General features: G+C 42.1%; 1 protein-coding gene across 1 annotated transcript in view; it reads right to left on the reverse strand.

Annotated features, from left to right (window-relative positions):
* Window positions 1–9688: 9688 nt before the first annotated feature.
* Window positions 9689–14225, reverse strand: part of LOC129644236 (antigen WC1.1-like) — a 54501-nt gene continuing 49964 nt past the window's right edge. The window contains exons 18-20 of the mRNA XM_055569762.1: window positions 13767–13856; window positions 12777–12911; window positions 9689–9822 (exon numbers count right to left, since the gene is read on the reverse strand). Of these exons, the coding sequence (XP_055425737.1) occupies window positions 9689–9822; window positions 12777–12911; window positions 13767–13856 (359 nt within the window). The remainder of the gene's footprint in view (window positions 9823–12776; window positions 12912–13766; window positions 13857–14225) is intronic.

A 14225-nucleotide genomic window follows, 5' to 3' on the forward strand; every position in this document is an offset into this window, starting at 1 on the left:
TCTTCTACACATCACCCCTTCTCTCTTTGTCCCATGCAAATGGTCAAGAACCTCAAACTTACCATTGGAGAGCTTTTGTGAATTAAGTGGTTTACTTAATCATTTTACTTTATAAACTCGAATGTACTTGGCAAAACATTTTGCATCTAATTCCCTTTCATATCCCCAATGCCTGGCTAATTAAAAATCCTAAATGATGTCTTTTGTGTACCTGAATGAATTAATGTCAGCCTGATATTTTACACAAATCATTTCAATCAAAAAGAAATCTTTTGAGAAATAATTTAACTTGTGAGGATGTACCAGCACAATGCAAGCTGCATCATTTGTTTTAATGACATTTCAATACTGTTAAATGGTATGAGCTATATATGGTTCACTTCAACACATTTCTGCAATGAATGCAGTAAATTACAATAACTAGAAACAACCTTGGAGAAGGCAATGGCACCCCACTCCAGTACTCTTGCCTGGAAAATTCCATGGACGGAGGAGTCTGGTAAGCTGCAGTCCATGGGGGCGCAAAGAGTTGGACACGACTGAGCGACTTCCCTTTCACTTTTTTTTTTTTTAACTGAACTGATATTGCTTTTTAATTGAAGTATAGTTGATTTACAATGTGTTAGCTTCTAGTACCGAGCAAAGTGATTCAGTTATACATATATATATACATATATCCTTTTTAATATTCTTTTTCATTATGATTTACTATAAGATATTGAATATAGTTCCCTGTGTTGTACAGTAGGACTTTGTTGTATAGATGTTAGTGTGTATCTGCTAATTCCCAACTCCTAATTTATCCCTCCCTGCTCCTCTTTCCCACATTGGTAACCATAAGAGTGTTTTCTATGTCTGTGAGTCTGTATCTGTTTTTTTTTTTAACTTTACAATATTGTATTGGTTTTGCCATATATCAAAATGAATCTGCCACAGGTATACATGTGTTCCCTATCCTGAACACTCCTCCCTCCTCCCTCCCCATACCATGCCTGTGGGTCGTCCTTTTCACTTTCATGCATTGGAGAAGGAAATGGCAACCCACTCCAGTGTTCTTGCCTGGAGAATCCCAGGGACGGGGGAATCTGGTGGGCTTCCATCTATGGGGTCGCACAGAGTTGGATACGACTGAAGCGACTTAGCAGCAGCAGCAGCAGAAACAACCTAGCTCCAGTACAAGAGCAGTGCTGAGACAGCCAGTTCTAAACATGTGTAAATGCTGCAAATTTCTTTGAATATCTGAAGATTAAAGAAGACAAACCACGGTGCACTGACAGGTGAAGACCATGAAGCCTCCTGTTCTGGTCTTAATCAGATATGGCCAAGTGGTCAGGATGTTTACGTATTTATCATTTGGCACTTTTTCAATTCAAACCACACACAACTGTAACAGGAAGCAATTTTGTTATAAAAAATGTGAACAGCTTCCTTGTTGAATTAGAAGTGCAGAAGCAAAGAGCAGAAAAAATCTTGTTCTTTTACTTAGGCTAACTATTTGTCCTTATGGATTGTAAAGAAATACAATGTGTAGCATTATTATTCCCAAATCACCATGAGAATATGGCGGTTTCAGAGGTTCAATGATCTCTTTGCTAGGAAAGTTAATAATTAAACATTCTTTCTTGAGGAAAATTTCCTCAGGACCAATCAGAGTGACTAAAATACAAAATATAAAGAGGCATACAACTCTAAGGGAATATTATTAACTGAGTTGTTATACCAAAGCGTTGGAGACCTGCCTCACCATCTGTGTTCTTTGCATGGATGGGACCAAGGTTCATAAAGACTCATTTACCAAAGACCACTTCATCACCAGGGCATGAAGAAAAGCGAGGTTATGAGTTGGTGATGTCCAGCCCATCACCTCTGTTCAGCCCTTTACAGTCTGTACCCATCAAACAAAGAGCGTGGCACTGAACTGGCTTCATTCATTCCTCCATAGTGCAACATCAGATACCCAGAGACAAGAGCAGATCAAAGCTAAGAAATCAAAAACAAGCAGATTCTAAGTGGAGAGCATGCACACAAAGGGTCCTTCCCTACTGCTGTTGGAAACAAAGAAGCCCTCCCACCCCAGACACCATCTGTGGGAGGAGAGACAAGAAGGTGCCTCCTTAAATATAGAAAAATCAGTCTGAGCAGGGAGCTTGAACTAGAAATGACAAAACAATTATACAATGAACCCGAGCTAAGTTGAGAGACAAATTTTAAATAGGAGAGTCTGTGTTAATGTTATGGAATTTTCAATCCACACAAACATCCCTTGCTAGTGCACAAGATGAAATCAGTGATAAAAATAGAGTATATTACATTTATGTATATTTGAATTCTAGAGGACACATTTTTAAGCCCACTACAGAAAGAAAACTCATAAATCTTCTCGTTTTTAAATGCACAGAGTTGTCGCCTCTGTGAACTCTTTTTAATTTCTCCAGCTCAAAATTACTACTGTGTCTATTTAATCTATAAAATCTTGCCCAGTATCTTTAAAGTGGGGGCTTCTTGAGAGCAAGTATTGTGTCTTATTCTTCAATATCTCTTTAAAGTCAAGTAAAGACACATAGAAAAAGCTTAACAAATAGTGGATAAATAAAGAAATGAATGCATGAACAAATGCTGAAAATCACCCTGAGTTAATGATACTGAGCGGGAAAGGGACAGGGGAGACACAAATCTGACTAATCCCACTCGGCACAGACTGAAGTGGAGTAAGGAGTCAGAGACACACCAGACAAAGGAACTAGATAGAAAATGCCTTCTTCAAATCTCACTCTGGGGAGGGTCCAATCACATTTAATTTCTGCACAAAGCTGTAGCTCAGAAACCTTACCAAGGGAAGAAAAAAACTGACAGCATTGCTATCAAGGATGTGGCATCGACAATAATACTCATCAAATAGCTGTTTTTCTAGCTCCCAGTGACTCATTCTGGCCAATGAAGCGTGGGTGGTGTCACATGTGTCTCTTCCAAGTGGAGACATGAAAACCCCATGTGACTCTCTAGTCTCTCTCTTTTCTGCCCCAGAAGTTGTGTGCTCCAAATGGTGCACATGCGAGCTGATTGTGCTTCACTGACCACGGTACATGTGTAGGCTGGTAATGAGTGTGTGTATGCATGTATGTGGTGCCTCTGAGATTTGGGGGTCAGTTGTTCCAGTAGCAGAACAGAGTCTATTCTGACAGATCCAAAGGGGAAGGAAGACTTGAAAAAAAGAATCTGTCACGTGAATCAGGTACTTACCTGGATCTCCTCTTCCTTCTGGGTCTTCATCCCAAGCTACTCCCTCCGGTGGTCAGCTTGCATCCTCTGTTGGGCCTGGTTGGTTCTCAGTCACCATTTCTGATTGACCAACAACTAGATCTAAGTCCTGTTTAAGAGCACCCACCCCTGGTGCATCTCCTGTTCCCTTTACATCACTCTGTGCTGACAGTCAGGCTCAGTTTCCCAAATTTGTCTCTTAGCATCTCGACCTTCATCCTTAAACAGCTCTCCTCTGCTCTGAGTTAGTCAGTTCATCATATTTTTACTTTCCACCAATCCTGTACTAATGAAAAGGCAGCATGTACTTTCTAAACCTCTTTAGTTTCTTCTTGATTTCCTGAACAAATCTGATTCCTGGATGTAGTGCTCTATGTATTTAATTAATTTCTTCACCTTTGGGTAAGAAATAATTTTGCTGAATTTTTCCCCCTCAACTGAAGAAAATGGCACATTCAAAGCCTATCTCCTTGTGACCATGTTACTGAAAGGTATGTGTGTGGGGTCTGGCTGCTCACTGCTTAAAAGCCAGTATACAGGGCAGGTTGGTGGAAAAGAAAGTTTGCTTTATTTCATATGCCAGCAACTGGCAGGAGCAGCGGCAGCCATCTGTTCAAAGGCCAACGTTCACCCCCATGACAAGCAGGTGGTGAGTTTTATAGACAAAGTGGGAGGGGGGTTACATGCAGAAATAGTACATGCAGAAAAAGTGGGAGGGGGGTTACATTCAAATTGGTCATGAGTGGTCTGACTGCTGTCATCTTGGTTACTTTCAATTCAGTTCAGTCATTCAGTCGTGTCCAACTCTTTGCTACCCAGTGGACTACAGCACACCAGGCTTCCCTGTCCATCACCAACTCCTGGAACTTGCTCAAACTCATGTCCATTGAGTCAGTGATGCCATCCAAAACAACCACTGGTTGTTTTAGGTACAGTTGGTCTTTAGTGCCTGTGTGTACTTGTTCCCATGTCTTTGTGGTCAGTTCTCAGAATTGTGGATGCTCAAGTCCTGGGTACAGTGTGGTCATCGTGTAGTCCACTGCTCCGCCTGGTGTTTTGTGTCTATAAGGCAGCTCACAGGACACAGCTCAGAATATCATCTATAACCCTTGAGAAAGAACTAAAGGTCCTTGACTGTGCTTAATGACTACATTGTTATTATTTAGTCTCCTCTGACTGTTTTCCTTTGATTCCACATTTCTCGCTTCTCCAATTAAACATTTTCTTTGACTAAAGTTTTCCACAGGCAAAAGGCAGGCAGAAGACACGGTGAGGGGGCAAGGATCATAGAGTCCTCTCTGTTGCAACCACAGCCCTAGGGCCCCTTTTGGACTTGGAAGGGGTTGGTGCAAGGAGAGGCTCTGAAAAACACACTTCATTAACTTCATGATTAACCCACCTCTGCTCAGAGCTGATGTAATTACCAACTGCAGAACTATTGAGTTCTTGTGGGTGGTGATTCTTAAACCACTGCAACCTAAGGTTAGTGCCTCTGGGGTGGTACTCAGAGTTCAAAGCCTGAGTGATTGCTCAGACTCAAAGTCTATGAACTGAGGCTCTATTGCACATGGAGCTTTGGTGCAGCTGAGTCCTGCCCGCAGACCAGCCTAAGAACACTGGAAATACAGCAAAATGTGTTCCTCCTTTAACATCAAAGACTCTGTGAACAGATCTCTTTTCCTTGTCATCGAATGCTTCCCAATCTGGGCATGCTAACCAAGGCACCTGCAGTCTGCAGGCATTGTCTGAGGCCTTGCCAGGGCCCAGGATTGGAGTGAGGCCTGTGCCTGTGTATAAGCTCTATATTTCCCCTCTCTATAACTTCACAGATGCTCAGCTAATGTTTATTGAATGGCTGAATGGCACTGTACTAAGTATTGAAGATAAATTTTCTTAAATATAAAGAAATATTTCTGAGAACATCATTTAGCTAATATTTTTGTGTTAAAGGCAAATGTTTCTGGCAATTAGCAAGGCAAAATTTGATTTTCAAAAACAAGCAGCTATCACCAACAAATATGCCACAACGAACACTGCAAATCTCTATCTCTAAGGATACACAAGACAAACCACAAAGTACCTACATGTGGCTTCTTAATAAGTCTTAATCCAACACAACTGAGGAGACAGGATATTCATATGATTTATCATTGGCAGTTTTTTCATTAAAACCACACAGCAATATCACATGAAGAAAACTTGTGATTAAAAAAGTACAGCTGCACCATCTATATGACATAAGGAAGCAGATGAGGTGCCCAAAGACTTCTTTGGCTTAAAATAACAGACAGCTTAATTAGTGTTTCACTTTTAGAAGGAGAGTCCTCTTTGGCTGATCTTGAAAGATGATGTGGAGACCAGGACAACTCAAGTGTTCTACACAACAGTTAGAACTGTGAATTGATAATTTTGGATAATGTTGCTCTTTGAGTCCCTTCTTGTTACTTTTTGTGAATCTACTGTAGGTTTTTACATTTTTGTTGCCACATGGCTCACATAAAACATCTTAGAGGGACAACAGTAAATACTATACTGATAACAAATTAATTCCAATGACATGCAAAAGCTCTACCTTTTTATCCCCTTCTACGCATTTTGTTTTAGATGTCACAATTTACCTCTCTCTATATTGTATATCCACTAACAAAATATTTTTCTCTATAGCTATTTTAATACTTTCTTTAGACTAAAGCTACCTGACTAGCACACTACCATATTACAGTGTCAAAGTATGCTGAATTGGATTCAGTATTTACATTTACAAGTCTGTTGCATATTTTCACTTCTTTCATATAAAAATTAGCATCCTTCATTTAGTTTGAGGAACTCCCCTCAGCAATCTTGTAAGACAAGCCTAATATTGGTGAATGTCCTCAACTGTTGTTTGTTTGGGAAAGTCTTTATATCATCTTCATTTATGAAAAACAGCCTTCTTGAGAAAAATATTCTTGGTTGGTAGGCTTTTTTTTCTTTCTAAAGTTTCAACATATCATCCTTTCTCTCCTGGACAGTCAGGTTTCTACTAAAACGTCCACTGATATTTTTAAGGGAATTTCTTTTTTGTGAGCACTTACATTTCTCTTGATGCTTATAAAATTCCCTCTTTTTCTTGATTACAAGCAATGTGTCTTGGGGATGATCATTTTGAATGAACTCTGAGGAGTGACCTATTAGCTACATGAACTTGGATGTCTAAATCTCATCAGATTTGTGACTTATCTGGTATTATTTCTTTAAGTACAATCTGTGTCCCTTTCTCCCTCTCTTCTCCCTCTGGGACTCCAATAATGTGCAGGTTGTTTCTGTGAATGTTACCCCATAGTTCACACAGGTTCTTTCACACTTTTTCATTCCTCTTTTTCTTTGTTCCCTGGCTGGGTAATCTCAATGGCCCTGCCTTCTAAGTTACAGAGTCTTCTGCTGTTGTTGATGCTCTAGGTAGCATTTTTCATTTTGTTGCATTCCATTCATTGTAGTCTTAAGCAACTGATCTAACCAGTCCATCCTAAAGGAAATCAGTCCTGAATATTCATTGGAAGGACTTATGCTGAAGCTGAAACTCCAATATTTTGACAACCTGATGTGAAGAACTGACTCATAGGAAAGACCCTAATGCTATGAAAGATTGAGGGCAGGAGGAGAAGGGAATGACAGGGGATGAAACAGTTGGATAATGGCATCACTGACGCAATGGACATGAGTTTGGGCAAGATCTAGGAGTTGGTGATGGACAGGGAAGCCTGGAGTGCTGTGGTCCATGGGGTCACAAAAAGTCGGACACGACTGAACCACTGAACTGAACTAAATCTTAAGCAACTGAATCTCTGTTTGGTTCATTTTTCTGTTTTGTTCCTTCTGTTATTCTCTTTGCCTCACTGCAAAGCTTGAGGGGTCTCAGTTCCCCTACTGGGACTGAATCCAGACAACAGCAGCAAATGCATCAAATCCTAACCACTAAACCATCAGCAAACTCCCTGTTTACTTCTTTTTTATGATTTCTATCTCTGTTTAAAAAAATCTGAGTTTATTCTGTGAAGTAACACCCTAGCTCAACAATTGCTGAGCCCTAGCTCAATAATTACTGAGCCTGAGCTCTAGGACCCACAAATCACAAATAGGAGGCAATGCTGCAACCCCTGAAGCCTGGGTGCCTAGAACATGTTCACAATAAGAGAAGCCCGGGCATAGAGAAACCTGCTGCCCACTAAGAAGAGTAGTGCCTGCTTGTTTCATTTGAAGAAAGCCCATGTGCAGCAACAAAGACTCATGCAACAAAAATTGAAAACAATAATAATGATGATGAGAAATTTTTTTTAATCTTATTTTCTTCTTATATTGTCTTCCTGAATTTCATTGTTTATCTGTGTTTTCTTGGAGTTCACTGAGCTTCTTTGTGTGTGTGCCTTATTTCATCATATGTCATCTATTTCATCACTTCCCAAGTGAATAGCCATGTGAGCTGACCTGGAAGAAGCCCTGGGCATCTTCCCATTCCCAAGCACAGTCTAGAACTATGAAGACTGCAAGCGTGAGTGTAGGTTGGAGCCCTAGAAACCATCCAGAGTCGTCAACCAAATAACTGGGTCGGTCCAGCTCACAACCAGGCCAACACTTTCAGGTTTTATATTAGTGCAGCAGCTTCTCCACATGTCCACAATGGAATTGGCTGGGGGTGGGGGTGGGATTGGGGGGTAGGGAGGGTTGCTGGGGTAGTGCTGTGTAAACATAATGTTTACTTTGACACTTCTTCATGACAGCTCTCTCTACACTGAGGAGTCACAGCAGGATCACAATTACATTTTCAGTTCAGTTCAGTTCAGTCACTCAGTTGTGTCCCACTCTTTGTGACCCCATGAATCACAGCACGCCAGGCCGCCCTGTCCATCACCAGTTCCTGAAGTTCACCCAAACTCATGTCCATCGAGTCAGTGATGTCATCAAGCCATCTCACCCTCTTTTGTCCCCTTCTCCCCCTGCCCCCAATCATTCCCAGCATCAGGGACTTTTCCAGTGAGTCAACTCTTTGCATGAGGTGGCCAAAATATTGGAGTTTCAGCTTCAGCATCAGTCCCTCCAATGAACACCCAGGACTGATCTCCTTTAGGATGGACTGGTTGGATCTCCTTCAGTCCAAGGGACTCTCAAGAGTCTTCTCCAACTCCACAGTTCAAAAGCATCAATTCTTCAGCCCTCAGCTTTCTTCAGAGTCCAACTGTCACATCCATACACGACCACTAGAAAAACCATAGCCTTGACTAGATGGACCTTTGTTGGCAAAGTAATGTCTATGCTTTTAATATGCTATCTAGGTTGGTCATAAGCTTCCTTCCAAGGAGTAAACGTCTTTTAATTTCATGGCTGCAATCACCATCTGCAGTGATTTTGGAGCCCAGAAAAATAAAGTCTGACACTGTTTAAGCAATCTTGAAACATCTGAAAAATAGATGTTTTCAAAGAATCCCCTTGGTCTGAAATTCTTCCTCTAAGAGATCAGTCGTGTCAGATGCCTCCATTCATATCTCTGAAACATAAATAGCCAAATGTTCCTGATCTTTCTATCTACATCCATTCTTCTGAATCCCCTCTGCCTAGGTCTCCACTTTCTTGCCTTCTTGTCCCATCTGAATACAGGGTGTGGATGAGCACCAATTTGCCTTCCATCAACTTGAAGACATATATGAATTGATATAATTCACTTAGAAGGAGAGATCCTTGGAGAGACAAGAAATAGCAGCATCCTAAAGAAATAGTAAGAAGAGATGGAGAAGAAAGAATGGATTTATAAGGATTGGCTAATCAAACAGACATGGGATACGAGCAAAGAGGTGTCTGTACCACTAAAGGAATAAATGAAAGATGAAAAAGGAAGAGGTAGTTATGTTTAGTTAGATTTTTAATTGGCCTGTGAATATTGAGGCAGGATAAGGAAAGCTGTATTCATTCTCTTCCACCAGCCAACCTTCCACTTTGAAACTCACACACAGTCTGGTGTCCAAGAACAAGTTACAAACTGGTGATGTGACATCTCAGAGGTGTTTAGAACTGTTTATTTTTTTTTTCCCCCATGAGTTCATCTTGTTAGAAAGGAGTGTGTGAACGTAGACCAAGTTTACATCCTTTTCTAAATAAGAGTGACCTGGAACATTTTTGAGCATGCCCTCATTAGCCTCTAAGACAGGTGAGAAAGCAGGTCAGCTCACTCATCTTGCACTTCCTTTGAGAAAGATGGCATTTGAGGACCAATCCTCTAAAAGCATTTGACATGGAGCTTGCTAAGTTAACAGCACAGCAAAAAGTTAATTTATTCAGAATATTTCATTTTGAGCAATTTTCATATGACACAATTACAGGTCAGCACTACTCTATTGAAATACAGGCAATTAGACTATCTGAGGCTTCATCTCATATTTAATACAGCATCACGAGAAAGTCACTGGGGATGTTCCCAGGGCACTGAGTTCAACATCATCGTACCCAGCACCTCTTTCTTCCCCTGGAGCAGCCAGAGGCTCTCTTCTCCTTGCCCAGGATCAACTGCCTCTCTGGAGAAGTTCAGATAAGAGCCTGAAGTAGAAAAGAGAAGTTTGATTAGAACTGAGACACGAGGATGGAACAGAACCCTCTGGTGGAAGGGAGTCAAGCAAGTGCTTATGACAAAGCATCCCTGGGACCCAGGTGTGGGGAGGGAGGCTCAGGCTATTTCACATGAGTTCCAGTGAGGATGGATCCCAGCTCTCCTCTCAGATCCAGTTCATGTGGTCTCCTGGGCCTCAGTGCATGGGGAAATCCTGCATCACAGGAGACCTGTGCTCAGGAGCTCTGGGAGACCTGCTTCCAGGCAACACAATACCAAGGAGATGCCCAGCAACAGTAAGAATTATGAAAAGGAATTTAAATATTCTCCTTTCACAGGTGATAGATGCAAATTCATAATAAGAGTGAGACTGGAAACAGGAAAAATCAGAATTCCTCACTCACAACCCAAGTCTGCTCTTAGTTGACTTGACTCCTGTTCCCAAATGTCCACAAATAGTATCATAGGTGCACCCACAGATATCTCCTCCCCAGAAACTACACAGGCCCTCAGATAGAGAATACTCTTTTCTAGAGAATGAGTGTCTTCTTGAGCTACTGAAATATCAGTTTATTGTGATACACACAGTCAAAGGCTTTGGCATAGTTAATAAAGCAGAAATAGATATTTCTCTGGAACTCTCTTGCTTTTTTGATGATCCAGCGAATTTTGGCAATTTGATCTCTGGTTCCTCTGCCTTTTCTAAAACCAGCTTGAACATCTAGAATCTCACAGTTCATGTCCTGCTGAAGCCTGGCTTGGAGAATTTTGAGCATTACTTTGCTAGTGTGTGAGATGAGTGCAATTGTGTGGTGGTTTGAAGACTCTTTGGCATTGCCTTTCTTTGGGATTGGAATGAAAACTGACCTTTTCCAGTCCTGTGGCCACTGCTAAGTTTTCCAAATTTGCTGGCATATTGAGTGCAGCACTCTCACAGCATCATCTTTTAGGATTTGAAAGAACTCAACTGGTATTCCATCACCTCCACTAGCTTTGTTCAGAGTGATGCTTCCTAAGGCCCACTTGACTTCACATTCCAGGATATCTAGCTCTAGGTGAGTGATCACACCATCGTGATTATCTGGGTCATGAAGATTTTTTTGTATAGTTCTTCTGTGTGTTCTTGCCACCTCTTCTTAATACCTTCTGCTTCTGTTAGGTCCATAACATTTCTGTCCTTTATTGTACCCATCTTTGCATGAAATATTGCCTTGGTATCTGTAATTTTCTTGACCAGATCTCTAGTCTTTCCCATTCCATTGTTTTCCTCTGTTTCTTTGCATTGATCAGTGAGGAAGGCTTTCTTATCTCTCCTTGCTATTCTTTGGAACTCTATATTCAAATGGATATCTCTTTCCTTTTCTCCTTTGGTTTCACTTCTTGTATTTTCTCAGCTATTTGTAAGGCCTCCTCAGACAACCATTTTGCCTTTTGGCATTTCTTTTTCTTGGGGATGGTCTTGATCCCTGCCTCCTGTACAATGTCACGAACCTCCATCCATAACTCATCAGACACTCTGCTTATCAGACGTAACCCCCTGAATCCATTTGTCACTTCTACTGTATAATCATAAGGAATTTGATTTAGGTCATACCTGAATGGTCTAGTGGGTTTCTGTACTTTCTTCAGTTTAAGTCTGAATTTGGCAATAAGGAGTTCATGATCTGAGCCACAGTCAGCTCCTGGTCTTGTTTTTGCTGAGAGTATAGAGCGTCTCCATCTTTGTCTGCAAAGAATATAATTAATCTGATTTTGATACTGACCATCTGATGATGTTCACGTGTAGAGTCCTCTCTTGTGTTGTTGAAAGAGGCTGTTTGTTATGACCAGTGCGTTCTCTTGGCAAAACTCTATTAGCCTTTGCCTTGCCTCATTTTGTACTCCAAGGCCAAATTTGGCTGTTACTCCAGGTATCTCTTGACTTCCTACTTTTGCATTCCAGTCCTTTATAATCAAAAGGACATCTTTTTTAGGTGATAGCTCTAAAAGGTCATGTAGGTCTTCACAGAATGGCAACTTCAGCTTCTTCAGCATTACTGATTCGGCATAGACCTGGATTACTGTGATATTGAATGGTTTGCCTTCATGTATGCAACAATGCAAAGATATTATTAAAACACTTGTTCCATTTTTGAATTTGCTTTAGTTCAGTTCAGTCACTCAGTCATGCCTGACTCTCTGTGACCCCATGGACTGCAGCACACCAGGCTTCCTTGTCTATCGCCAACACCCGGAGCTTGCTCAAACTCATATCCATTGAGTCGGTGATGCCATCCATCCATTGCATCCTCTGTCATCTCCTTCTCCTCCTGCCTTCAATCTTTACAGCATCAGGGTCTTTTCTAAGGAGTCAGTTCTTCGCATCAGGTGGCCAAGGTATTGGAGCTTCTACTTCGGCTCAGTCTTACCAATGAATATTCAAGACTGATTTCCTTTAAATTGACTGGGTTGATCTCCTGGCCATCCAAGGGTCTCTGTAGAGTCTTCTCCAATGCTACAGTTCAAAAGCATCAATTCTTCAGCACTTAGCTTTCTTTTACATATGCTCAATTAATTGATACATTTCTCTTTCGGCCATGACACAATGCTTGCAGGATCTTAGTTCCTTGACCAGGGTTGAACCTAGGCCCTAGCAGTGAAAGTGCAGAATCCTAACCTCTGGACCACCAGGAAATTCCATAATCTATAAATCTTCATGCAAGTATATCACATACAGAGTGATAAGTTTATGTCACATTATGGAGACATAAATGCCAAAAGCAGAGTGATTCCTCACTCCTTGCAAAGGGTCTGACAGCATTAAATATGGCATATGGTCAAGATGATGCTACCAAATATATGAGATTACCTGTATTTTGACTCTCTAGGGAGGCTGGGCATTGAGGAGCACAAATTCACTCTTTTCAGATAGAAAGATTGCAGGAGATCAACTGACCCCACTCACCTGTCTGAGAGGACCTCACCCTATTCTCCTCTGGGGACACTTCCTCCTCGTTCCCCTGAGAGACAGAAGGAGTTCCAGGCACTGGTACTTCTTCAGCATCATCGTAATTTTCAGCAGGGACATCAGTCCTCTGATCTGGGGGTTCTAAGAGCAGACAAGGGAGTGGATGAAACTGCAGTAAGTGGGTTGGTCTGGGGAATACCTAAGATACCTTCTGACCCAGGGTTTCTGAGTTTCTGAATAGAGGTACCAGTCACTCCTTGTTTCAAAAGACTTTTTTCTCTAAGACCATATTTCATTTTGACGTGTCCATAAGCCAAAACACAATTTTACTTATCTCAATATTTTCTGGTGAAAAGTACATATCTCAAAGCAACTCTTCCACCATTGAGCATTGCTAAAGTATTTTGATAAATTGTGCTTTACAGATGTTATTTTTTTAAATCATTGTGTGCCTGTTGTGATTCTGGACACAGAGAGACCAGTCCCAACGTGACACATCACAGAACAGCCAGAGAAGGAGAAGGACGAACCCCATCTGGACACAAGGGATGCCTCTGGTCCATCAAAGGAAAACCATTCCCCTTAAATCTCCTCTCAATGAGGGAAACTCTCCTCCCCAGAGCCCAGACGAGGCAGATCCACCTCTATTTCCTGGAGTGGATCTGTAATCACTGTTGTGCTCACCATCATGGTGTAATACAGCAGTTTAGTGAGTGAGAAATCTGACGGAAAGCCTCATGTGGAGACAAACATCACACAACACACAGCATGACCCTCCCCACACGCACGGGACCTGTGTTAAGGCTGAGAAGGAACAGGCCTGGCTTCTGCAGTGTAGACAGAGTCTGAGAGGTCACAGGGCTCTGAGAGGTCAACCTGCCTCTTTGGAGGAGCCAGGGCACACAGGGGGTTTGCAGATGCTGAGATGTGCATAGCCAGTGGGTAGTGACAACCAGAGATCCCAGGAGGGCAGACAGAGACACTCACCTGGGCTGCCCAGACCTTCCTTCTGGGTCAGAAGGTAATCGAGCTCCTCATACACAGCTTCAGCAAGAGCATCTTCATAGCTGGATAAGGCTGAGAGATCCCCCAGCAGGTCAGAGAAGCTTCCCCAGATACCCCGATCCATCCAGCCCACCTTCATCTCCCTGGTGCTCACATGGGGGCTGCCAGGACCTCAGCATCGTCTCCTACCCCATGCACCATGTCAGCACCTTCTCTCTCATCTGACCCTGATTACAGCTTAGTGCCAACTCTGTCTGGTCTCACAGGAGAGGCCATGACTTATGAGAGTTCACACCCCAGTCCTAAGAACCTCTGTTTACTCAGCCCTTAGAGCTCAGCACGGAGCACATGGAGTCTGCAACTCAGAACAGTACCTGGCCCAGGTTCCCCTCCTCACACCTGCCCCATCTCCTGCCTCCACACACTTTCCCTGGTTCCCAG

The sequence above is a fragment of the Bubalus kerabau genome, chromosome 1 (assembly GCF_029407905.1).
Source record: "Bubalus kerabau isolate K-KA32 ecotype Philippines breed swamp buffalo chromosome 1, PCC_UOA_SB_1v2, whole genome shotgun sequence".
Classification (NCBI taxonomy): Eukaryota; Metazoa; Chordata; class Mammalia; order Artiodactyla; family Bovidae; genus Bubalus; species Bubalus kerabau.